The 25,941-nt window shown below is 41.4% G+C and overlaps 2 protein-coding genes across 3 annotated transcripts in view; both read right to left on the bottom strand.

Moving 5' to 3' along the window:
• Positions 1-1,733: 1,733 nt before the first annotated feature.
• edn2 (endothelin 2) lies at positions 1,734-5,328 on the bottom strand. Its single transcript, XM_085792318.1, has 5 exons — positions 5,133-5,328; positions 4,322-4,475; positions 4,077-4,190; positions 3,339-3,422; positions 1,734-3,217 (listed from the first exon to the last, which is right to left on the bottom strand). The coding sequence occupies exons 1-5, from the start codon at positions 5,200-5,202 to the stop codon at positions 3,121-3,123; spliced, it is 519 nt and encodes a 172-aa protein (XP_085648444.1). The 5' UTR covers positions 5,203-5,328; the 3' UTR covers positions 1,734-3,120.
• Positions 5,329-22,165: 16,837 nt separating this feature from the next.
• hivep3a (HIVEP zinc finger 3a) overlaps positions 22,166-25,941 on the bottom strand; it is a 48,103-nt gene continuing 44,327 nt past the window's right edge. For both annotated transcript variants that reach the window (XM_085792315.1, XM_085792316.1), the window contains one exon: positions 22,166-23,511. In XM_085792315.1, coding sequence (XP_085648441.1) covers positions 22,990-23,511 — 522 coding nt within the window. In that variant the 3' untranslated portion in view covers positions 22,166-22,989. The remainder of the gene's footprint in view (positions 23,512-25,941) is intronic.

Genomic DNA, 25,941 nt, shown 5'->3' with positions numbered 1-25,941 from the left:
CTCCCCAGCTCTCTCTTGACTACTTGAAAAGTTAATTTCCCTACTACGGCTCATGAAAGCAAACCCCCACCCCCACCCCCTTCTCCACCCTTCACCTACATCCTAATCACATGCAGGTTAAATTCTAATCTTTCATCTACATTTTATTTATTTTTACTATACTGAGTGATGTCACGCCCAAAGAATGACCTGCTATTTAACTTCCTTGTACGTCATGTTTCATGTGACCTACTATATGCTGCGTCATGTTATGCCTAGACAGGGGTGATCATTTTAATGGCAAACTTATATCAAACTTCAATTAAAGCAGAAGTAAGCGATCCGGTCGTTTTCGCTAATGCTGCGTTCCAGGCCGGCTTTTGAAATCGTAAATTACAGCTTCAAGTCACAACTTATGATTTTGTAGCGTTCCAGGCAACCCACTCGTGTTTCTCTGACCTGTTTTACCTGTGAAAGTCACTATAACGGCCACTCGTAACTTCCGACCCGTGAACTCGTACCAGATCAAACTTCACAGGTCGGAAAAACAGGAGTTACGAGTTGCCTTGAACGCACCATAACAGTCCTCGTCCCTACGTCGCCACATTCACGGCGTCCCTTGGCTGCACACACAGCCCTGCATGCCGTTCTCTCTCCTCATTGGATAAAAACTGTAGGATACGATAAATGTTTTCTCTTCGGCTCAGAGCAGAGCAGAGTGACTGACAGACCCGTGTTTCGGTCCAAACACTCTATGTAAGTGATTGCTGTCGGAAGATATAACTATTTAAGACTTATATTAACACAAATATATCACTTACTTCTGCTTTAACACCTCAAATACTGTTTTCTGGTGGCACAGTAGGTTGAGTGCCCCTTGTGTAGAGAGCCTATAGTCCTCACTCCAGGCGGCCCCGGTTCGAATCCCGCAACGGGCAGCCCTATCCTGCATGTCATGTCATTCCCCCTCTCTCTGCCTCCCCATTTCCTGTCTCTCTCAACTGCACTAATAAAGGCATAATGTATATATTCTTCGTTTTGTGTCAGCTTTCTGCCTGTGTTTTGAATCAGCTGTAAAATACACTAAAAATGTACTTTGCATCCAACTTGTTTTTCGTCTCTTGGTTATGAAAATTTTAGTTTTAATATTTTTTAGTGTGGGTCTCTGGGCCTTTTTTTGTCAGTTTACCACTTGGCTTCACTGTAACCTTCCTCTTGTCAGCTTTCTGCTACCATCTCTTGTGTTACGGTCGGTTCTCAGCCGAATCTTAAATCAGCTGTAAAACACACTAAAAACAATTATTTATCATCCCATTTGTTTCTCATCTCTTGGTCACATTGTTAGACTTTCTTATCCATGAAAAGGTTGGTTTTGCACCTTTGATTTCAGTTTTAGTAACACTAATTATTGTTCTTATCGTTATAACCAGGTCAAAACTGACACTAACAACACAAATGTCATAATTTTAACCGGAGAATTTTAGAATTTTGTGAAAAAAAAAGTTTTGTTTTATTTTGTTTAAATAGTTAATAGTTAAATAGTTCCTGACAAAGTCAAAAAGCCTTGATGCTACAGTATAAACAAATGTATGTGGTACTTTTATGCATTTAAAACCTAAAAACGTGTCACTGGTGACCCGAACATATATATATATATACACTTACTACTACTATATACTTACTACTACTTTTATACTGTTTTCTGGAACATGTGATTTGCACCTGAAGATCCAACAATCGACACTTAACAATTAAATACAATAAGACTTTTATTTTCCCATACACAATCCAGTGCATTATTCATAAAAATATAAATACATCTCTGAATAAGTTAGCCAATAAATAAATTCAATCATTCAGCATTTGACAGTAAACGTGTAAGCTGGTAAACGATCCATCATACACAGCATTGAGGATGAATACGGTTTATATATTTCTATTTGACCATATAGATAGATACATAGATACTTAATTATTCCTCTAAAGGAAATTCAATTGCCCATCAGGTGAGTATATTTAGACTTGAAGCTCAACAATCCAGGTCAGGAGCCACTGCCTCTATCAGTTCTTGGTGAATGCAGACAAACTGGACAGATAGATTCATGGCACAGAAAAAAAAAGTGCGGGACACAAAAAAAAAATTGCTTTTGAAGTGCATAATACAAGTCAAGAGTCAACAATTCGCAGTCGCTAATAGAGAAAACATAAGTGTTTTTTTTTTTTGTCAGGGGAGAAAAACAATTGTTGCGTGTTTCTGGCAGGCTGCATATCATTGAAACCTTCTGGCTTATCTTCAATCAAAACATTAAACAGGAGCTATGCAATAAACACTCAAGCCAACACAATAGAGCCAGTGTAGTTGTTATGCTAGATGAAAGTATACTGTATATGTGGATGTAGAGGAGCTGACAATAGACCTTGTATAAAGTGAACAGTTTGTGAGATAAATCCCAAAGTGATGACCTTCATTTCGCTGTTGAAGCTGCCATTTTCAAGTAAGCGTCATACTTAAAAAAGAAAAAAGAAAAAAGCAGTTTACTAATTTGCCATAAACATTAGGCGGGACAGAGGATTCCAGCTCTGATACAGAGGAATATTAAAGCAAACCAAAGTTCAGCAATCGCAGAGTAGGTTTTGAGTAAACATGGACAATCAGTTCCCAACTAGATACGGAGTTTCCACCATCCCATAATCCTCAGTGTGGGCGAGTTGCAGGTATAAAACCGTCCTTGTTGTGGAAGAGTCAAACCAAGGCTTTGTCCATAGAAACTAAACAATTGGTCACTGATTGGTCATTGTCAAATTCTTTACGTGGTTGCCCACTAGTCCTGGTGTTGGTTTCCCCATTTCCGTTCTTTGAAAACACCGTCCTTGGCATGGACTCTGTTTTTGAGTTCAGAAAGGTTCAAGGAGAGTTCAAGAAATAACTCTTAATGTCTCCACCCAACATTGCTCCTGCCACAGGGCTCCTGTCTTGGGTAGCTGCCAGTCTTCCTGTTTTGTTGATCGGTTACTCCGTCGACCTCTTTCCATCTCTGGATCCCCAGAGCGGGAGAGACTCTGACCGTTAGAGGAGCCTCCTGAAGGTAAGGGTTGAACCCACGGTGATCGAACCGCCGCCTCTGGTGCTCCTTCGCTCCTCTACCTCCTCGTTCGGTTCTTGAGCCGGTTGACTTGAGCCACGTTCTTGTTTGACAGAACCTCTTTTGCGATGGCCGTGTTGGACGTAACCAGAGCTCTGCAGGGAGAAAACAAAAGAATAGAGGTCAGAGGTGCTTTAAGATGCATTAGAAACGAGCATCCAATCACAGCCCAATGTGGATTAAAGGACCGATCCATATGGTGTCTTGTTCATTTACCTGAAAGATGCGAGCAAGTTGTCTCTGTTGATGTTCTCTGACTTTCCCGTTGAGCCCACAGCATCGGTCTTAATGTTCTGAGAGCTGTGAACAGAAACAACAACAGCATTAAAAAAAAGGGCATTACAACCTTGCAGTGCCTGAGGGAGATGAACCCCTACAATACAGGATTTTGTCTTACATTATTAAATTACTTGAAGTAAAATGATGTCAAGGTCGACCGAGCAATTTCCCTGGAATCCTAAGCCAATGTATTTTTAGATGCCTTATGGGTAGAAATGCAGGGTGTGCCTTATAAAACACCATCTTGGATAAGATCTAGAGATGGTGACTAATCCGTTCTGGCAGTTTCATAACCGCAATAAAAAATGGCAACAAAGCATTCCCTTGAGCGAGAGCAGAAATGTACGGTTTCCAAAAATAGCAGCTGTGCTAATAACACTTTGTGATTCATTTCAAGGCCTCCGGTGAAGATGCGGGCCGTTCTGTCCCACTACCCCCATGCTCTCGCACCATTATCACCCCCTGGATCATTTAGCCTCCTGACTGACTGTCCTCTACATCAACACACTGTTCAGGCCTGTCACACATGACTGACGCTGGAAGGAGACAAAAAAAGAAGCTACTTTGATACAATCAAGGCATCCTGAGTGTACGTGATGGCAGGGAGTTTCTTGTTGCTTGTCTGATGGAGGAATGAAATGTCGAGAAGTAAGAAGTAAGAAGCAAGGTGCTTACCTCTTGTGACAGAAACCGGAACATGTTTTATCGGCAGCGTCGAGGCATCTGCAACGGTCGGCTGAACGGCGGCGGCGAGACAGGGGACTTCCCAGACCGTACGGAAGGAGTTTACTGTAAAAAGGACAAAATGAAACTTCTTAGGACACTGGTGGAAGGATGCAGGCGTCTTCTACTGGAGGTTGGAGTCGAGTCAGGGGGGGGGGGGCTGGGTGTACAGGTAGAGGTCTCATCATCAGCCTTACCTTGGCGTGTTGACCCAGATTATATCCAGGTGACAGAAGTAGATGCACTCTTTATCGTCCCAGCTGTTGCAGGAGCAGCGTTTGGTCCTCACGTGGGCTTTCTGCTGAGCCTGAGCTGGCAGCTCTGCCCGCTCTGATAAGGGCAGTCCGCAACCTAGAAAAACACAAAAGGAACCCAAGATTAAAAAGCGCCAACTAATCCTTTACAGTGTGACTTTGCAAGTCAGTGATTAACCTCGTGGAAAACACAGATGGGCTAACACCCACATGTGGTCCAACAAATGAGGGAGAGATTAAAGGGAGGCCTATTTATCATACGATAAGTCAAGGCACTTAATCCATATCAAACATGGCCTGCAGGCTTGCCAGAGGTGGTTACATCACTAATTCTAATGTGGTCACTCTTCAATTAAAGGTGGGTCTTCTGCTTATCAAAGTAACTGGATGGCTGAACCCAGCTCTTGTTTTGTATCTGATGGCCAAAGGCTGCAGCTTTAAATAATGTGGTTTGCAGGACAATATTGTAATAATTCTGGTTTTTACAGCCTAAAATCTTTATTTATTGTATTCTAAACCATTAAAAAGCAGGCAGATTATTATTATTATTTTTTTTTTTTTTATTTGAAAACCTTTATTTAACCAGGCAGAATCATTAAGAACAAATTTTTATTTACAATGATGGCCTGACATTATTACAAAAACCAACATGTTATATAAAGAAAATGAATTATTCTGACTGGATTTTACTAAAAAATGACTTACACTGAGCCAAACATCTAAAGAAAAAAAAAAAAAAAAGAAAGTTGCTTACCCTCTTGCAGAGCCATGCAGATGATGATGACTGAAGTCAGGATCTTGCACATGAAGGAAGCCATGGTCATCCTCACTGTCTGAAGTTGTGATGTGTAAAAAAGCAGCAGCAGTCAAGTTGACACACTCCAGGAGGTGCAGACAGCTCTTAAAGCTTCTAGTGTTGTTGGAGGCTGGAGAGCAGCAACAGGTGCCTTGTGTTCATGCGGCTGCCAGGACTCGTACTTATACCCCCTCTACGGGCTGATATCACCACGGCCCCTCCCACCTCCGTCTACTCATCTGTCTATGCAGAACAGCGCTGTTACACAACAAGGCAGCGCATACTCCACCTGCCCTCCTCACATTCCACCACTGACCTTAACACACACACGCTGCATGGAGCGCCTCCAAGTGGCCGAGAAGCCCAGAGACAACGTGTGTATAGAGGGTGTGATGTGATTGAAGAGCCGGCACTTTATACTGTATGCTGTATGTTTTCAGTGTCTTTGAAGTGGATTTTTTCACACCAGTATTTTTTTTTTGAGCCCTTATTCTTTGCTTGTAGAATTTCAAAAGTGTCTAAGCAGCACATGTGGGACATTAGATGTAAACTTAGAGATGTAAAATGCTGGCGGACCAAAACTGAGGTCATGTGTGGTGTACATCTGAGGTCATGAGACATAAACAGAGAAAAACAAGATGTACTAAACGAAACTAAAAAAAAAAAAAAAAAATCCAAGACAGTTACCAAAAAAGGGAATTTGTTTGGCCTGCACACGTCGATGTGTCTCCCTGGGCGTGTGTGTGTTGTCTGCCAGTCTGTGTGGACATGTCTGAGGGTGAGGTGGGAAAAGCAAAGGAATGCGAGGCAAATTCTAGCAAGGTGAAAGAAATCAAAACAAGTGAGCTAACATGAACCTGTTGTCTTTCCCAGAACACACTAATGATTTTTTTTTATTAAAAAAAATAAATTATATGATAATAAAAATGTGACTTTGTTATAAACACATAACACATAAATACACTGTAGTTGGAATAAAATACCTCTTCTCATGAAATGATTGTGACAATGTGATTTATATCTTTTCAAAACTTTATTGATCAGTCTCTTCCAAACATCCCGCTGTGAAAATTAAACCACAATTAAGCTTTACAATAGGAATAAAGAAGAGGGTTTAATGGGCAACAGTTAAAAAATGAATGCATTTGGGAACAATTATAACTCAATAATCCTTAGTGTGTGTAGCTATCACTTTCTATGTACTTCCTCCTATACAGTAGTTGTGTTTCTCCTGCAGACATTTTAGTTTGTCACAACGGAAAATCCTGGGTGTGATTGATGACATTAAAAACAACTGCATTCCATCCAGGTGAGCCAGTTCCAGCATCCAGGTATCAGACATGCTGAGTAATGCTGGGACAGACACTGCAGGCGAGCCACGGTTAACAACATTTGATGTTTCGCCTGAACGGTTACTGCCATGACAACGTGACAGTATCATAATATCAACTTTCACCTGGGGGATGGGGGGGGTTAAACCTGTTGACATGTGCTGGGAGCTCAGAATCCAGTCAGAAGTGACAGAAGGTTGTGAGATTGTGGAGAGAGGAGACCAACAGAGACTGCATGGGTTTGCATGTGATGTGCCGCACGGTTGATATGCAGATGATGAAGTCAAGGAGAGCTGTCGGCCATCCCACCTCCTTCACAAACCCTCTCCATCCCCCCTCCAAGAAGGTGAGGTCACGGCACGATTGTCTCACATAGCCGTACACTGTCACACAAACCATATCTCTGTGACACACATTAACCTTCTGAAAGAGATATGCAGCTGCCTGCCACATCAGCTCTCTGCTGCCCACACACACACACACACACACACACACACACACACCCTTGTAAATCTATCTTTGTGAGGACATGTCATTGACATAATGTATTACCTAGCCCCTTACCCTAACCTTAACCATCCAAAACAAATGCCTAAACTTAACCATTACTCTAAACCTAATTTAAACCTAATTATAACGTCTTAAAGGGATAGTAGCATTTTTTTTAAAGTGGGGTTGTATGATCTACAAATAGCCCCTAAGTACTTTAATTGTAGTAGAAGACGCTCTGCACTCCTCCCGTTAGCAACGCCAGCCCATAGCCCTGCCCAGAGATTTACAACATACAGTGTTGTGAACAGACCCAAAGAAACGGCCTATTTTCGCAGCCTAAAAGAGGTTTTACCTGAAAAAAAATACACAGTTCCATTGTTCGCTATAATATAATTTTTTCCAGCCCTTCAAAGTGCAGGAAAAACGCAGTTTTTATTTGGACCTAACCAACTCACGTATCCCTCCCGCCCAGGGTTAGCGCCCCCGATCAGCAGTTGGTTAGGTCCAAATAAAAACTGCGTTTTTCCGGCGTTGCTAACGGGAGGAGTGCAGAGAGTCTTCTACTGCAATTAAAGTACTTAGGGGCTATTTGTAGACCCACTTTAAAAAAAATGCTACTAACCCTTTAACCCTCAAAAAGCCCTTTGAAAAAGTGAGGACCGGCCAAAATGTCCTCACTTCCCAAAAATGTCCTCAGTCTGTTGGTTAAAAACTCGTTCCGGTCCTCACAACGTAGCATGTACAAGAACACACACACACACACTATTTCGTACCAGTGACAAAAACAGACAACATGGATTTGACCACAGCCTGGCTGCCCAAACAGTCCAAACTGTTACAGTATGTCACGCAAACGCCCCGAGGTGTCCCCTCCTCTTATCGCCTATAGAATGGGTTATATAATGCGAATCCACAGGCATGCAGGAGCAGAAGAAACTAATACAGTGTTGATAACAGGTACCACAGTGACGAAGGGACGGACTGGGACTGAGCTGGAATGAGACTTATGAAACTCAGACAAAGACACGGTCAAAGTTTGAATGTGACATTATTTATGGCTCAATATGTCGGTACTTTATTATTGGTGCACTCAGTCTATAGACTAATAAAATATGAAAAAGAGATCTGTTTTCAAAAATGTCTGTTTATATCTAATTTGCATAAAATGACATGTACTTTTCATCATCACCATCAACATATTAATCACATTACAACATTGTAAAGTTAATATAAGGTAATCATTCCTCATGTTATTTAAGTCTTGATATTACATCTTTCTTGAATTGATCATATCTGATAATTTCAATGTTTTTGATTGCTTTGCATCCTATTCAGTTTTTGAACTCAAATTTAGCTTTTATCAATGTATTTATTTGATTAAGTATCACCAGACTTTCAATAACTAAAATTATTGAAGGAATTATTGAAAAAACTGTTCCAAAAACTGTTCCAGTGCCCCTGCCAGTGCATCAGACGTAGTGGGAAATGGTACAAAAATGAAATGTATTTCAGTGGGCCATTTTTCAGATTCACGAAATGATTTAGTTCCACGCTCCCTTTGCCATAAATGGTTTTGATTCTAACTCTAGCAGAGGCCGGACCCAGAAGCCGCAGTTGAAAACAGGAAGGAGTACAATGGTCTGGGTCAGTGAAGAGCATCAAATCGAGTATGGAAAGTCTTACAAATGTCAAGGAATTTTTTACTTCAGAGCTCCAGCAGCAAAACAGTAGATAAAAGGGGACACCTACAGGAACAGGAAAAAACACTGCTGAAACATGCATATTAGTGGATGTTTGTGCGCAGTCACACTTTATAGGGGGCAGGGGGCAGGGGAAATGCCAATAGGATGTGACAATGAGGGAAGACTGGCATTCGACCAACAATTTGTTACAGTGAAGAAAAAAAAACTCATCTAGAGCAAATATTTGTTCATGGAGCAGACTGGAGGAATGGGCTTGATCTAAAGGTACCCCCCCTCCCCCTCATTTCCCCTTCCCGCTGTCCCTTTCCCCTGCTGCTTTCTCCAGACAAGGCAGGGGCAGGGTAAAAAAAAAAGAAAAAAAGTGCCCTTATCTATTTCCCACTTCCGGCTGCTGCTGAGGGCGACAGAGGAATGTGAGATGGCGCGATGACAAACAAATAGCGGAGCCATGATTGCAGAATCCTGACAAATTCCTCTGGTATGAGGTGAAACATATGGGCTGTGACACAATAAGGACACAAACAGGATCCCCACATTCACCGCGGAGCGACAAATAACTCGGGCATTTATGCAAATGCAAATCGAAAGATAAGCGCTGATGTAGGCCGCGCGGCATGTCCGGCTAATTAGCCAGCTGTCCTAAGTAGCAATGTTTCCAAGCTAAGTCAGGATCATAAGCTGGATGTGTTTTGAGGTATAGAAAATAACCCTGTTTTGATGAGCTTGTACAGTATAGATTCAGGGAAAAGAGAAACAATTTGTTGGAACAGTTACAGTTAAGTTTTAAAAATGAAACCTAGCCTGCTTCTTTGGGAGGATGTGAGGCAGCTTTCCTTGTATGCTCCGTGGAAATCCACTGAGCATTTCCATGGAGCATGCACCTTTATTATGGCAGGTGTGGTGACAGTGGTTGATGCTGAGTCATATGGTTTGTAGTTAAAGGGACAACGGGTTTCTATTCGGTTATAAAAAAGTCTCACGTTAATGTGGATGAATCTCCGCTACCCACACTTGTTAATGGCTCCATTTTAGATAAATATATTGGTTTGTCTCTATCGTTATTTTGTTATTATTAGTGGTGGCGGAAATGCTGGTCGAGCCGACCAGCGTTTCCTTACTTTCGGTTTTGTGGCGAGTCATGAGAATAACGCAGCCGAATCGCCGTTTATGGTCGGAACTACGACGGTATGTGAATCTCTTTGGACCTCTGACTTTGATTATTGATGAATGAAAACATGAGTCCATCTTGCGCCGGTCAAAGAATTTTACGGTGCGCGCGGAAGCTCATAGTGTGAAAACGCTTCGCTTTTCCAAAACTCCTCGTTGTCCCTTTAATATATTACATGCCACTCAGCTTGAAAAACAAGGTATTCATGGTAGCCTGATATTATGATCCATGGTGTTGTTACAGCAATTTCTCCAACTTAGATGAAAAGAGCACAAGTCAACAAACAGTTGACCATACACATGCACCAGTTACAGCAAAATAAAAATATGCCATTTCATTCATTCATTTTCTATACCGCTCATATGTGCTTATTTTTCTTCCATTCTGCCATTCATCTAGGCAGCTCCATTCTGACATCAAAACATTACATGAATCATTTTGAAAAAAAAATGTGAAACACACAATCACATTTACAAAAATAGTACCAAATTTACACAAGGTGTTGTTTATGAGGATGTGATAATAGGCTGATTAAAGGGGATGCAAGTCTCTTTGCTGCTGTGTTGCTAACCCTCCTCTCCTCCATGTGCATTTGTTTTCAATGAAGCCAGCGAGAAATCAATCCATGGAGCGGTGGATAATCATACGATATTATGATGTGTTTATTTGTGTAGTCTTATCTGTCATAAACAAGAGATTACAGGTTATGGGGCGTGTTTGTGTTGCAGTGCCACAGAGACGAGAGCTGGGACACCGGGTCGGAGGCTCTGATCTTACAAGGTTGGTTTTCAGCCAAGAGACACTAGGTGGAAGGTGGAGAGCCTCCATTCTCCCTGGAACTAGTTACAAGTCATTGATTAAACCATCACAATTACTCTGAAGCTATAAAAATGTAGCATAGTTGAGGTAAAAAATCTTGCATACTGTAGTTCTTCTTTAAAAAAAGCTGCAACTTTTATTTCCATATACATTCCACAGCTTATTTGGGCTATTTTAATGTAATCTCTGGAAGGCTGGTCTGTGTGTGTGAATGCAATGTGAGGAGGACATGGTTCGGCAGTTAACTGTCAGTGAACTTTAAGACACTTTGTATACCAGATGAACGTTCTTGGTTAAACATTAGCACCATTAGTAATGAGACACCACATCAAGAGAGAAACCACCATGTCATCCTTTTTTTCCTTTTGGGGACAAAACCATGCAGGAAGCAGGCTTGGCAGCCGTCAGTGGAGGCTGAGGTAAGAGAAGAGCGTTGAGCGATGACTCACACTCATACAGACACAGCCCTGATGTGAGTGTGGTGGATGATGTGGGCCCAACGCCTCTAAGTGTAGATGGATGCTCCGATAGCAGCATCTGCCACTATGTCTAACTGGTGTATACAGATAGAAGCTAAGCAACCACCTCAGGTGACTGGGATGTTGGCGTCTGCCACACCACACCTGTCTGCACCCGCCACTCATCTGTAGGGATTTAGAAGTCATGTGACATTACTACTAATCATAAGAATGTTATACAGGGGCGCCTGTACACAGCACAACACTTTTGTTCTTGCTCCCATTTTTCATGAGCTGTACTCGAAGATCTAAAACGTTTTCGATGTACACAAAATAACTATATCGCTCAAATATTGTTCACAAATCTGTCTAATGCTGCGTTCAAAACAACCCGGAAGTCGGAAAAAAACGAGCTCCGAGTTGTCAGAAATGAATTGAAAGGCGTCGAACTCGGAAATTACAGATCAAAAACTCGAGTATCATTTCAGAGCTCCGATTTTCCGACTTGACGTCACAACAAGATCAAAACATGGCGGCCTTCGTCTTAAACGGTAAGAATTTAAAAATTTGAAGTTATTTGTTGAGGTTTTAATGCATATTTTTTTGTGTATTATTGCAGTTTATGAAATATGTGTATGAGCTGTGATTGTTGTATTGTGTTGTGAAATTGTGGTCCTTAAATAACATGTAACAGTTATCTAGGCTATAACATTATGTGCACTCATCTGCAGCGTCTCTTTTCCTCTTAATTTGCCTCCAAAATAAACATCATTTACTGCTGCATATATTTTTCGTATTCAGCAATGAGCCACGATATGTCAAACTTCCTTCGGGTAGGCCTATCCATGTTTTTTCTCTTCTGAGGTCCTGCAGCGTGAATGTAATGATGTCAGAAGTCGGAAATTTCAGAGTTGGGAATTCCGACTTCCAATTTGTTTTGAACACACCATAAATCTGTGTTAGTGAGAACTTAGTGAGAACTAAAAGGCCACTCTAAAATGTGCAATTTTATCACACAGCATAATGCCACAGAATGTTGCAAGTTTTGAGGGAGCGTGCAGTTGGCATGCTGACTGCAGGAATGTCCACCAGAGCTGTTGCCTGTTGAGTTGAATGTTCATTTCTCTACCATAAGCCGCCACCAGCCCAGTTCCTCCACATCCAGCATGTGGCGTCTAACTAGATCTGTTACGAGGGGTGAGTGTAGTATTCCTCAACGTAGAACTCAGTTTGGCAGCTCTTCTTTTTCCTGTGTGGCCATGAGTCAGTGGGATGTCCTTCCCACAGAACTTATTCTATGTACAAATCCTCACACATTCTCATGCTTGTCAAAGCGCTGGTTACTAAGTAAGCAAGTTTGCACACATTGTTGAGTATTATGTGAGTGTGTGTATGTGTCTGGCTATGACTGTGGCTATTAGAGGAGGATGATTGTTATCTGTGTATTGTATGTGTATATGTGTTTGAATGTGTGATGAGAGTGAGAGAGAGTGTATGTGCTGTTAGTCCCTATTGTGCACTTTATGATTTGGCGCTCCTGTTTCCCTGCTTTTATTAGTGCATTCTGTCAATTTTTTAAATATTATGTCCTATTTCAATTAATCTTAATATTGTGTCTGTTTAGCACTTTACCTGCCCAGGGACTACAGGCGGAAATTAGCAATTGTTGCTATAACCTGGCTCAAAGCATCTCTTCTTGTTTTACAAGATTAATGTTTTTTGTGCATTGTCCCTGTTTTAAATAAATTCATTCCATTCACCTCCAAGATGGTCTGAGATCAGCCACCCGGACAGCTGCTGCAACAATCAGTCTGTACTGTATATCCAAAGAATTTCTGCACAAACTGTCAGAAACCGTCTCAGGGAAGCTTCCCTGCATGCTCGTCGTCCTCATCGGGGTCTCGACCTGACTGCAGTTCATCGTTGTAACCAACTCGAGTGGGCAAATGCAGATGGAGTCTGGCACTTTGAAGAGGTGTTCTCTTCACTGTTCAGGGCAGATGACAGACAAGCGTGTACAGTATGGCGTCGTATGGGTGAGCGGTTAGCTGATGTCAACGTTGTGGATCGAGTGGCCCATGGTGGTGGTGGGGTTATGGTATGGATAACGAACACGGGTGCATTTTATTGATGGCATTTTGAATGAGATATCGTGACAAGATCGTGAGGCCCATTGTCGTGCAATTCATCCACGACCATCACATGTTGCAGGCATGGCCCCATGTTGCAATTAAGGATCTGTACACAGTTCCTGGAAGCTGAAACCCCCCCAGACCCCTCCAGTACAATAAAATTGCACATTTTAGAGTGGCCTTTTATTGTGGCCAGCCTAAGGCACACCTGTGCAATAATCATGCTGTCTAATCAGGATGGATTATCTTGGTGCTCACTAACACAGATTTGATACTTTTGTGAACAATGTTTGAGAGAAATAGTTATTTTGTGTACATAGAAAAAGTTTTAGATCTTTGAGTTCAGTTCATGAAAAATGGGAGGAAAAAAACAAAAGTGTTTACACAAAAGTGCTGCTACAAGAGCATATTCTTTTCTTTTTCCTTCAGCCCCCACATAAAATGTGACTGGGGTTGCCTTCTTTCACCTGCACAGTATAAAACTAGGAACATCCTCTCTCAGAGTGACGCTGAGAAACTGGTCCATGTATTTATCACTTCTAGGCTGGACTACTGCAACTCTCTCCTGTCAGGTCAGGATGTCCAAAAACTATGGAGTTATTTTTGTCTCATAAATATCTGTAAACGCACAGAAGGTGATCTACAAATGTTCCTTGGTTTGCACACGTGTTTTGTTATCCACAAAGGGTGATCTACAAATGTTCCTTGGTTTGCACACGTGTTTTGCTATCCACAAATACAAATTTCTAATTTGTAACTTGTATTTTGGTTTTTACAAATAAATGTGTATTTGTAAATATATTGTATATTTGTAAATGTATAATTTTCCATTTGTAAAAACAAAAAAGCCATTTGTAAAACCGAAAATTCTGTCTGTGAAGTGTGACTCTGCATTTGTGGATCACCAATCACACACACGCATCTCTTTCCGCAATGACGTATTTCTGAGACATTCCTGCCGAGATCCACACAGATCCACAAACTCACAGCTGCTGATTCACAAAGGGCCGCTCTCCTCACCAGGAGGAGCAGTGTTGGCGAGTAGCTGAATGAAAACTAACGAAGAAGACTGCTACTGGCTTATCTCGAGAAATTATTTTAATTCCCACTGTTAATGCGTCTCTTTATTAAGTTTTAATGTTTTTTCATGCGATAAAGTAACTGTTTAGATCCCCAATATGCGGTTAGTTTATCCAAATGGCGCCTGTTTGGAAGTTTGCTCCGCCGTTCGCGGAGCAGTGAAGCTCCATCTGTGGAGCAGCTAAGCTAACTAGGCTACCACCGGACGAGCGGTCTATCACAGAGGCTACCGCCGGGCTGCTGTGGTGGTCGGCCGGCTAACCTCCGCTGTCATCCAGGTCTCCCCCGGCTCGTTTTTTCCCCCGGAATGACGAAGCTGGTTAGCCAGCCCACCGCAGCAGACCGGCTGCTGTTTAGATCTGATTAGATGTTTAGATGTTAGACTGTTTAGACCCCCAATATGTGGTTATTTGTATCCAAATGACGCCTGTTTGGAAGTTTGCTCCGCCGTTAGCCTAGTTAGCTGCTAACTAGGCTACCACCGGGCGAGCGGTCTATCACAGAGGCTATAGCCGGACTGCTGTGGTGTTCGGCCGGCTAAGCCGCGGCGTCTTCTCGGGGGAGAAAACGAGCACTTCAGTAAACCGGTTGCTGCCTCTGGATGAGCAGATCATCACAGAGGAAGCAGCTGGGGCTGCTGGTCCGCCAGCTAAGCTGCGGCGTCATTCCAGGGGAGAGACCAGCCCCAACCCGGTTGCTGCCTCTGGATGAGCGGATCATCACAGAAGCAACAGCCGGGCTGCTGAGGTGGTCGGTCGGCTAATCTGCGTCGTCCTCCCAGGGGAGAAAAGGAGCCCATCAATCTACCGGCAGTTTTTTAGAGGTTTACCGCCGGCTGGATGAATTATTTTTAGGAGATACATGTTGTCTCATTCAGTGGTGTAGTCTGTAGGCTATATCAACAAACAAAACTATTTAGTCTATGATGGGCTATGTACAGTCACCACCGCTACATCAATAAATAAATGTTTTACAATGAAACGGTCAGTCAGTTGACATTAACAATGCAGGTCGTTTTCTCCCCTGGGAGGAGACCGCGGCTTAGCCGGCCGACCACCACAGCAGCCCGGCTGTAGCCTCTGTGATAGACCGCTCGTCCGGTGGTAGCCTAGTTAGCTTAGCTGCTCCACAGATGGAGTTTCACTGCTCCGGCGTCATTTGGATAAAAATAACCACATATTGGGGATCTAAACAGTCTAACATCTAAACATCTAATCAGATCTAAACAGCAGCCGGGCTGCTGCGGTGGGCTGGCTAACCAGCTTTGTCATTCCGGGGGAAAAAACGAGCCGGGGGAGACCTGGATGACAGCGGAGGTTAGCCGGCCGAAAACCACAGCAGCCCGGCTGTAGCCTCTGTGATAGACCGCTCGTCCGGTGGTAGCCTAGTTAGCTTAGCTGCTCCACAGATGGAGCTTCACTGCTCCGCGAACGGCGGAGCAAACTTCCAAAGAGGCGTCATTTGGATAAACTAACCGCATATTGGGGATCTAAACAGTTACTTTATCGCATGAAAAAACATTAAAACTTAATAAAGTGACGCCTTAACAGTGGGAATTAAAATAATTTCTCGAGATAAGCCAGTAGCAGTCTTCTTCGTTAGTTTTCATTCAGCTACTCGCCAACACTGCTCCTCCTGGTGAGGAGAGCGGCCCTTTGTGAATCAGCAGCTGTGAGTTTGTGGATTCTGTGTGGATCTCGGCAGGAATGTCTCAGAAATACGTCATTGCGGAAAGAGACGCGTGTGTGTGATTGGTGATCCACAAATGCAGAGTTACACTTCAAAAACAGAATTTTCGGTTTTACAAATGGCTTTTTTGTTTTTACAAATGGAAAATTATACATTTACAAATATACAATATATTTACAAATACACATTTATTTTTAAAAACCAAAATACAAGTTACAAATTAGAAATTTGTATTTGTGGATAGCAAAACACGTGTGCAAACCAAGGAACATTTGTAGATCACCCTTTGTGGATAGCAAAACACGTGTGCAAACCAGGGAACATTTGTAGATCACCTTCTGTGCGTTTACAGATATTTATGAGACAAAAATAACTCCATAAAAAACGTCTCGTGAAAGTTTTGACAGGAGTTAGGAAGAGAGAACACATCTCTCACATCTCGCCCACTTGAGTTTCTCTCCTGCCTCTTCTCCTCTCCTCCTCTTCAGTGGGTGTGAGGGTCTAAAGGCAGAGGATGTTGTTATGTCATGTATTGCCTGTTGACACAAACTGTAAAAAAAGGGGTTATACAAATAAAATTGCCTTGCCTTACTTTCACGGGTTATACTTTTCCCACATATCACTGAAATTCTTCATTTATTTGTCACATGACGACATCTATGTATGACGGTCAGAAGAAGGTCATTTTAAGTTTCACTATTGCTACAAGGTTATTGTTAGTATGCAACTATTACTGATCAGTCTAGAAATGTTGAAAATTTAACTTCCTGACCATCGATAGCTGTCTCCAGAGGTTGGATGCAACCAAGCCTCTTTCCCACACTCTTCTTCCACTGACCTTAGTGTGACGAGGGCTTACTCCAACTCAATATTAAAGGGGAAGGGGGGGGTAACTAAAGATAACTAAAAAGGGACCAACAACGCCACCTGGGGAATTGCACCCCAGGAAATAAAGAACAATAACCTATATTGCAGAACTTATAAGGACACAGGTTCGAAAGACTAAGGAGGCAGAGACAATAAGTAAATAAATTAAATATTTTTATTGCAAAAATAATCAAACAAGGATAAACAGAAATCTAAAAGTAATTTTAATAAGGGAATAAATCTAAAAGGCCGGCTAAACACACGCTCAAATTAACTATAACAAAACTAAAACAGTGGGCTGGGGCCTCAGTGGGAGGCAGACTACTAGAGACGTGACGATTCCCACTAGCCTGGGGTGTTAACACAAAAACACAAAACACTACAAAATCATGCACTAAGGTGCCCCAGTGCCTACTTGCATGCAACGGGAGTGAGGTTTTCCACCACTGTGCCTAGCCTCCCAGCTGATGACACCCAGGCCACAATGCAAATCAAAGAAACAAACATAAGGATCTCCCTGAAACAAAATGCAAACAGAGGTAAACAAACCAACAACCCAATTGACAAACAATGTATTTGAAGAACAGAAAGATCAAAACTACAAGAAATCACAAATGGCCAAATAAACAAAAGGGTTAAAGGCCAAACAAAACCACTGGTCCAAAAAGAAAAGAGGGAAATAAACCAAAAGCAAACCTAACGGAAAAACAACAAAACAGAACAGCAGCAGGGGATCCTATAAAACAGAAGACATAAATTAATAAAGGAAAAACAACTGAAACTCAAATGAATTAAAAAGCGGGGACCCTACTCACCACCCTGGGAAGCAATCAGCAGAGACTGAGCTCAGCCATCTTGGCTCTTTTATACTGCACCTGGGAGGGGGAGGAGCTAATGAGGTGAGCTACATTCACAACTACAACTGAGGTTCACTACATTAGCATGCTAACAACAGTTAGCCATGCCTAGTGTGGCGCCTCACTGCCTGACAGTCGCTGTGAATCCGCCCTGAAGAAGTAGCATTATAACATGTGAACACAACAATAACTGAAAGGTTTGTTAAGATTGATAATAACTGACTAATTAGTGGCTACTAATGCTAGCCATGTAGCTGAAAAATCAAATAAAGAAACAAAAATGTGTCTATAAGTACATGGTTGCCCTACAAGAGCAGCACAATAACATTTTACAACAAAATTATTCATAGTTTATGATGGAGCTCTTTTGAAATGACAGCTGGAATATTGTGCGTGTGCGCCAGAGGTGGTCCAGATGTGGAAGAAGTATAAGATGTATATGGGCCAGATTCAGGCTGTGGGACTGGGTGTGTAGGAGACAGGCATAGAAAACAAGCATGTGACTCAAATAAATGTCACAATTATTTTGCTATTTCTCAATAACAAAGCCAAGATGAGTTGAATTAAAGACAGCGTTGTGTTTTTCATTAGAGTGACAGACACAATTTATCTGTTAAAATCGGATCAGAATAGTTGCTGATTACTTCTTCTGTCAAGCCACATTAGAGGAACCAACTAATCTTATTAATCAGCTGCAGTACAACTAAAAACAATCAGACCATATAGTATAGTCGTATTTGAGGTATATTTGATTTGATTTTATAAGTGAAGTGATCAGTGATGCTTGCATGCTCAAATAGAAACTATAGGGTTTTAAAATCATTATTGCAAATGGAACATGTTGGAGAAAATGAAAATGATCGTCAGTTATAGGTTTTCTATTTTGAAGTCATTTTGACAGAATGTAAGATATTAAAAATCTATTCTATTATTTTGTGACACTGGGTAAAATCCCCACAGAACCTCAGTTTTATGTTGATATGATGAGATGAAAAATTAAATTATAATCACATCTTTACACTTAGTTACAGCTCATTGTTATGATTTCCAATATGACAACCACAAGGCCAAATGCAAGTCAATTAGCAGAGTTTTCATTTTCAGTATTCTCTCCCTTCAGTTCCCTGGAAAAAGTCAAGGATTTCTGCTCTTTGTTTATCAGGTGCTGTGTCGGAAGCTGGGTCACTCTGTTCTGCTGTATTTCCATAACGACAGAAATCCCCTCCTCACGACTGCATGTTTCATTGTCATCTAGATAAAGAAATATTTTTCTTTACAAACCATTGCATTTGTTTTTGCAACCGCTCTTCTTAAGAGTCTTATCTTGGTATTTCTTCTTTAGAAACTCGTCATAATATTTGTTTCCATTATGGATCACTCAGGAGCTGACACATATTTTCAGAGGTGGGACGGGCTCCTATTATTATTGTTACTATGGACATCAAACACTGTAGGCTGCGGCTGCCCAGACTAAAGCTCAGTCACAGTGCAGGATGCAACATACAATCTTTCATTTTCTTCATTTTTATTGTCTGGTTTCTATGGGTGTGGACTCTCAGAATAAAAGTCATTTTTAAAAAGCTTGCACGTGTCACCTCTTGGACAGTTCAGCACAGGAGAGAGGGTTTCACCTACTTTCAGTGTGATGTCATCCTTTTCTGTCTAAGAACGGCTGTGGACATTTGAGTTGCTTTCTCCTGCCACCCAGTGGCCACATGGCTCATCTCTAGTGCTGGGAACAAAGACGAGCTGCCTTCAGGACAGCAGCAGGGTGATCAGATGTCATTTACCATGTGTGCAGCCACAGTGGAATATTACAACACCAAAGCAGCACATTATATAAGTTTAGAATAAAAAATAAAAGAACTACTGAGTCCAGGATTGGAAACAATATTTGAAGGTTAAGCATGACCCTACCACAGCCACAGGGTGGAGCTACAATCCTCAACACGGTGTATGCAGGTTTAAGGAAACATGTTTGGCTTCTCTGAAGTGTTAAAGCTACATGTGAGCTGGAGTCAAAAATGGAAACAGTCAAGACATTTAACTGAAATGTAAGCTGCTATAATAATATGTTGAAAATGTATATGTAATATAAGAGGTTGGTCACGTGTTGAAGCTCATTAAAGGCTCAGTAGAGCATGAAAAGACTTCAAACTGTGAAAAGTCTTCATCAGGAGGTTCTATAGCTCAAATAAATGTGTGAAAGCAACTATGGGCCAGTCATGCAACAAGGACAAAGCCAGAACACAATGAAATGTTTGATCCCAGTTGGGAAATCCATCAATTAAAAAGTAATAAAAAAGTAATGATGCTAAGTTGCAAACAATAAGCACAACACCGGAGTATTAAGAGCAGAAATTGAATTGAAATAGTTGAAGATGATATTACTGGGTGATTAAAACCTGAGATCAGATCTGTTTCAGTTTGAGCTGCACTAAATTTTAATTGAAGAAATGGAAATAAAGTTAATATAAAAGTGATCCATGGTTGTAGCCTATAGTTTATATTCTTACACATCAGTTAATAAAACGAAAAGGGACAGACACACTCAAATCTGATTATTGTTAATCTGTTTAAAAATACAAAAGGTGCACATACAGTCTGAAATTTGTACAAACATGGGGTGGTGTTTAGCTCAGTTGGTAGTGCACCCGCCCCATGTGTTTATTCTACAGTTAAAAGAGCAGACCTGGTTCAAGTCCTGCGTCGAGATATATATATTTATAAAGATGTTATTTTCTTATTCTAAATTCAAAGAGCAGACCTGGTGATATAGGTGACAACTGGTTGATAATACGTAGCAGCTCACACCCACAGCACATCTACAGTATACTTTGATTTTCAGTGCTTATTATACAAAGATAGATTAACTGCAGGACATGAGGACAGGACAACTGCTATAACCCTAACCCTCCCACTGAAAACAGTGGTATCAGCTTAATTGAACCTTTTAATTTGAAATTTTTTACCATACTCACCTTTTACTGTCAGAACACCTAGAGTTGTTTCCTGTTTGCTCTGTCCGGTGTGTGTGTGTGTGTGTGTGTGTGTGTATGTGTGTGTGTGTTGGAGGTTGTTCTGGAGCTGGGCGGAGCTAGAGTTAACGACCTACACACCTGTGAATAATCAAGCCTCATCAGCCTGCTCCTCAGCTCGTTAAGGCCTGGTTCATTCTTCCACTATGGTCTCACTACTGGTAATAATATAGTAATAATAAACCACTGAGTTCTCTGTGTCTGAACTAATGTGTCCAGTCTAAAAACTGTGGTACAGTATGACATGTACTTTTTTAACTCACCTATTCCTACACACCTACTCCTTTGCCCTGCTGTTTGACTCAGACAGTGAAGTGAGTAGGAAGGCAGCAGCTCAATGGTTGAAAAATGTAGTTCCAGTGTTTGTCAGCAAGATGAAACAGCAGAAATATTCCACATAAAGGATATCTGATGTGAGCTTTTTCAGTGCACTGGAAAAAGAATCATGGGAAACTTAAAGGGATAGTTCAACGTTTTGGAAAATTGGCCCATTACCATAATCCCTATAGTTTTAGGAGTAGGTTCATTAACTTTAATTGTCGGTGCAAACTGTTTTAAGAATGGTGGAGCAGAGCTGCGAGCAATGGAGGCAAATGCAGAGACTGCTTGCTGAAAAACTGCCCCCGACGGGAATGCACATCAGCGGTTTTGCATGAATTTACCTCGAAAACAAACGTTGCATTATTATTTCATAGCCTGGTGAATGTGCAGGTCACAACTGGTCCACCAGAGCGTTTTGGAGTTGTTGGATTGTGTAAATCCCATTAGCCTCCGTAGCGTATAGCTCTGAGCAGCTCACGGCTCTGCTCCGCCGTTCTAAAAATAGCTTGCACCGACAATTAAAGGTAACGAAGCTACTGCTATGACAATAGGGATTATGGCAATGGACCAATTTTCCAAAAATGTTGAACTATTCCTTTAAATCCACTTCCACTTGGCACTTTTATGTAATTGTTATATGTTTTTCTGTAACTAACTGCTGTTGTATTACTGTATATCTGTCTGAAACAGGTTCTCTCTTGGAAATGTCTCAATGAGATTACCTGTTTAAATAAAGGTTAAATTAAAAAAAATAAAAAGCTAAACTGTACAATGACTATAGATAACCCCATGTCATATTATCACTTTAAATATCACAAACTATGTACAAATTAAAGCTGGACCCCCCCAGGACTTGAAACCACAGTTAATAAAGTAATGATAAAGACCCTACAAATCATACATTTACATTCCTGGTCATTTGTTAAGGCTTCCCCTCCATCCAGACAGCCATTGACTCACATTCATGTCCTGACACGTTGAAAGTTTATTTATGTCATTGTGACCGACTCAAAAAACCACACGGCGCGTACCACGGTTTTAATATAAATCTGTAAAAATGAGAAGTTTAATGGTAAACATGAAAATGACAGTGATTGTATCATTTATAAAAGCAACAACACAAAAATACATGTATCTGTTTATGAAAAAAACTGTACCGTAGCTACCATGTACGCGAAACAGGTTTCCTCTGGATATCAAATCATTTGTCAGTGCACTCCAAACGTCCCCACCCCCCCTGAAACTTCTTTTCTTAATGATCTTAGAAAAGGAGGCGATCGTGACCCTGCTTCTTCAAAAAACACAAACGAAGACGACAACAAACAACAACGAAAAAAAAAGAAACCGACAAACAATAAGAAGAATAATCACAGCCTTTAAGAATGACAATTCAAACCACAATCTTGACGTAAAATTGCACTTCAAAATACTGGTCAGGGTGAATAAATATTTGTAGTACCTTTCTATATCCATTTTGGTAATACAGTACATTAACACAGCAATAGTATATTAGAGCTGTCAAAGGGTTAATAGGGAAACTGATTAAAACTTTGTCTATTTTCATTCCAGCTGCTTTTGCATATAGTACAGAATTTGCATAATAGCACATAAATAAATTAACACCAATGACATCAAACAAGAAGGTAAAAAAAGATTTACAAAACATACTGCATATCTAACATAGTGTCTATATATATTATTCATATAATTACATAACAGCGTCATTCAAAAGCGGTGCTCAAGTGCTCTTGCCTTTTTGTCCTCGGAGTCTAAACCAGAGCGCGGTGCAGGATTTTCCCACGCAGGCTGGTTTTTCAGTTCTTTTTGCACTGTCCCTTCAGACTCTCCCTCCTATCACAGTTATGTCTGGGAGGAAGGAGTCTGGTTTTGGCCTTGGGCGCTCTCGTGGTAAACACACCTCTCTGTAACATGTGCGTCTGTGCTCACCTCCGGGCGCCCGGTCTCTGTCCTGGGACTGGACGGTTGCTGGACGCTGAAGCATCCTCGACTCTTTCTGCGCGACAGAGAATCCGAGGGACGGCCGCCGCCGCCGCCGGACATTTCCCCCGACGCCTCGGGCGACGTCTCTTTGAGAGTATCTTGCCGCTGCAGTTGAGAAAAGCGTCCCTTCAGAGCGTCCCTCGGCGTGCGGGACGTCCCCGTGCCTGTGGGGTTGGCCGGCGGGCTGGGGCTGGTCACCAGGCTGTAAACAGGGAGGGGGGACCTGGGCTGGATCATGTGGATCCCCCCGATGGGGATCAGGAGGCCCAGGGCCCTGCTGGGCTGCTGGGAGTGCAGGGGGAGGTGACTCAGGAGGTTGTGGGCTCCCCGGAGCCGCGTGGGGGGTGGGGCCACGTGGGTGGGACCGACCTGGTCCACAGACTGTAACGACACCAGATGAAGTGAGAGGTCAATGTCAATGTCAATTTATTTCTATAGCACATTTCATATGGCGAGCATAAACTCAATGTGCTTCAAGATAAAAGCAAGATGGCAATACATGTGAGTACGTATTAAAACAAAAGCCAACGTATTGAGACAAACAAACTATTTTTTTTTTTTTAATTAAAAGCTTGTGAGAACAGATATGATTTGAGATTACACTGGAAAGAAGATATTTTTGGAGATGAGCAGAGTTCAATGGGTAAAGAGTTCCACAGTGTTGGACTAATAATAACTGAATGTATGCGTGGTACATTGAGGAGAGATTTACATGAAGATCTGAGATATCTGTCTGGTGTATGCTGAGTGAGCATGTCAGAAACATAGAAAGGGGCAGCACCATTAAGAGATTTAAAAACAAGTAAGATTTTAAAATCAATTCTGTATTTAACTGGGAGCCAATGGAGAGACTTTAAAACCGGAGTGAGGTGATTGTACCTGTTTTTTTTGTTAGAATTCTGGCTGAAGCATTTTGAATGAGTTGAAGTTGTTAATCCGGAGAAAAGAGCGCTGCAGTAATCTAAACGGCTAGAAATGAATGCGTGAACCAATTTTTCAGAGTCTGATACAGATAAAAGTGATCTAACTTTAGAAATGTTCTGTAAATGATAAAAGGCAGTTTTGGAAATACAAGAAATGTGCTTTTGAAAGTTAAGGTCTTCGTCGAAAATCACACCTAGGTTTCTGACGTGTTCACTGGATTTCACAGAAAATGGAGACAGTAATGACGGGAGCTGGTGCCTGGTGAATGGAGATGAAGTCAGTACAGTGGAGACAGAAGCAGCAGTGACTCAAACATCTCTTGGCCTTGGTGCTAAAAGCAAAACTCTGGAAATAGTTCCTGGGCAGCTGTAAATATATTCTCATCTCTGGACTTCAGAATCCTCCACACAACCTTCCCTCCTTACACAACACAAGCACACACTGGATATTACATAAAGAGCTTTTGTTTGTTGCGACTCCAAATTTGATTAGAGATTCTTTAAATCCCCGAGACGGTGGAACTTCTGCTCAACAGCGCCCGCTCTGGCTGTGATATAAATTACAGGAGGGAGGCACAGAATTCCTGGATTTTTGAGTCAGTTGTTTGAAAGATACCGGTGTACTCGAGGACCCTATGACATCATGTTGTGTGTGGTTACTAGGGTTGGTCTAGAAAGAAAAACATACAAAACTTACTCCATGTGCAGCCCAAGGTCGACATTTTCATTTGTGCCTGACAGAGACTATGGTCTGGTCCAGTTGCTGTGTGAAGCTGGAGACCTCTTGGTGTCACATGATGAGCCTATGAACCTAGTGCAACTGGTCTGCTCACATGAGAGACATAAACACAGCAACGTCTAAAGACAGATGTGTGGCTGCATTACGGATTCATAAAGTATGAAGACAACGGGTAAAGCCTGTTGATGCCTACACTGTGTTAGCAATACTCTGGAATCCTTATAGAACTTCATAAATGCAGGATGAAAACACACTCTCATGATTCGCTTCACTTTCCCCTCATGATGAGTGACTCTCAGCAAAAACAGACAACAACATTTCTTGATAGTTGAACTGATAAGAAGGTAAACCTACTCCTAAAATTATAGGGATTATGGCAATAGGCAAATTGTTGAAATATCCCTTTAAAACCGTTACGTGACAATTTACTAATGTTTGTGATATTGTCATAGAACATGACACAATATCAAGTATATTTGAAATACTACACAGGCAGGGAGCCACAGTGAGATGAGAGTATAGAGAGAGCTATTACTGTATCTGTCACATTGTTGTGTGAATAAGTGTGAATGCACCATACAATACTGAATTGAATATATGCATGACTTGTAGACCAGTCTTATAGTGTGTAAATGAAAAGAATATGTATAGTAGGCTGTGTATGTATCTTTATGTGTATATAAATATATCAGATGTAGTAATATTGAGATATTATGGCGTAAATAGGTATTAATATATATAATTGTATTCATAAATGGTAAATACAGTAATATAAATAGTCAACTGTGTGATGTGTATGTACATGTATATATAGAGAGATATATGTAATATGTAATTATATATGTATTAGGTATTAGTTGTCTCACATTATACGGATATACGCGTCTCTCGACTGGATCTAATTTCGTCGGAACGACTTGTAATGACACCAAAGTTATCTGGGTGAGTAAATGATGGTATTTTATGCTAGAAATAAGGTCCAGATTGTAAAAAAACGGCAATTCCCCTTTAAAGTAACTGTAACTCTGGTCTCCATTCTGAATGACAATGTTAATATTTTCTATGACGCACCAGGGTGGAGGTGCAGATTTCACAGATTACAGCATAAATTCACTGCGACTGAAGTATCTCTGACTAAATCAATATTTA

Source organism: Trachurus japonicus, chromosome 11, assembly GCF_045865225.1.
Source record: "Trachurus japonicus isolate A0001 chromosome 11, Traja_1.0".
In the NCBI taxonomy this organism is placed as follows: domain Eukaryota; kingdom Metazoa; phylum Chordata; class Actinopteri; order Carangiformes; family Carangidae; genus Trachurus; species Trachurus japonicus.
This window is presented reverse-complemented; position numbering and strand designations above follow the sequence as displayed.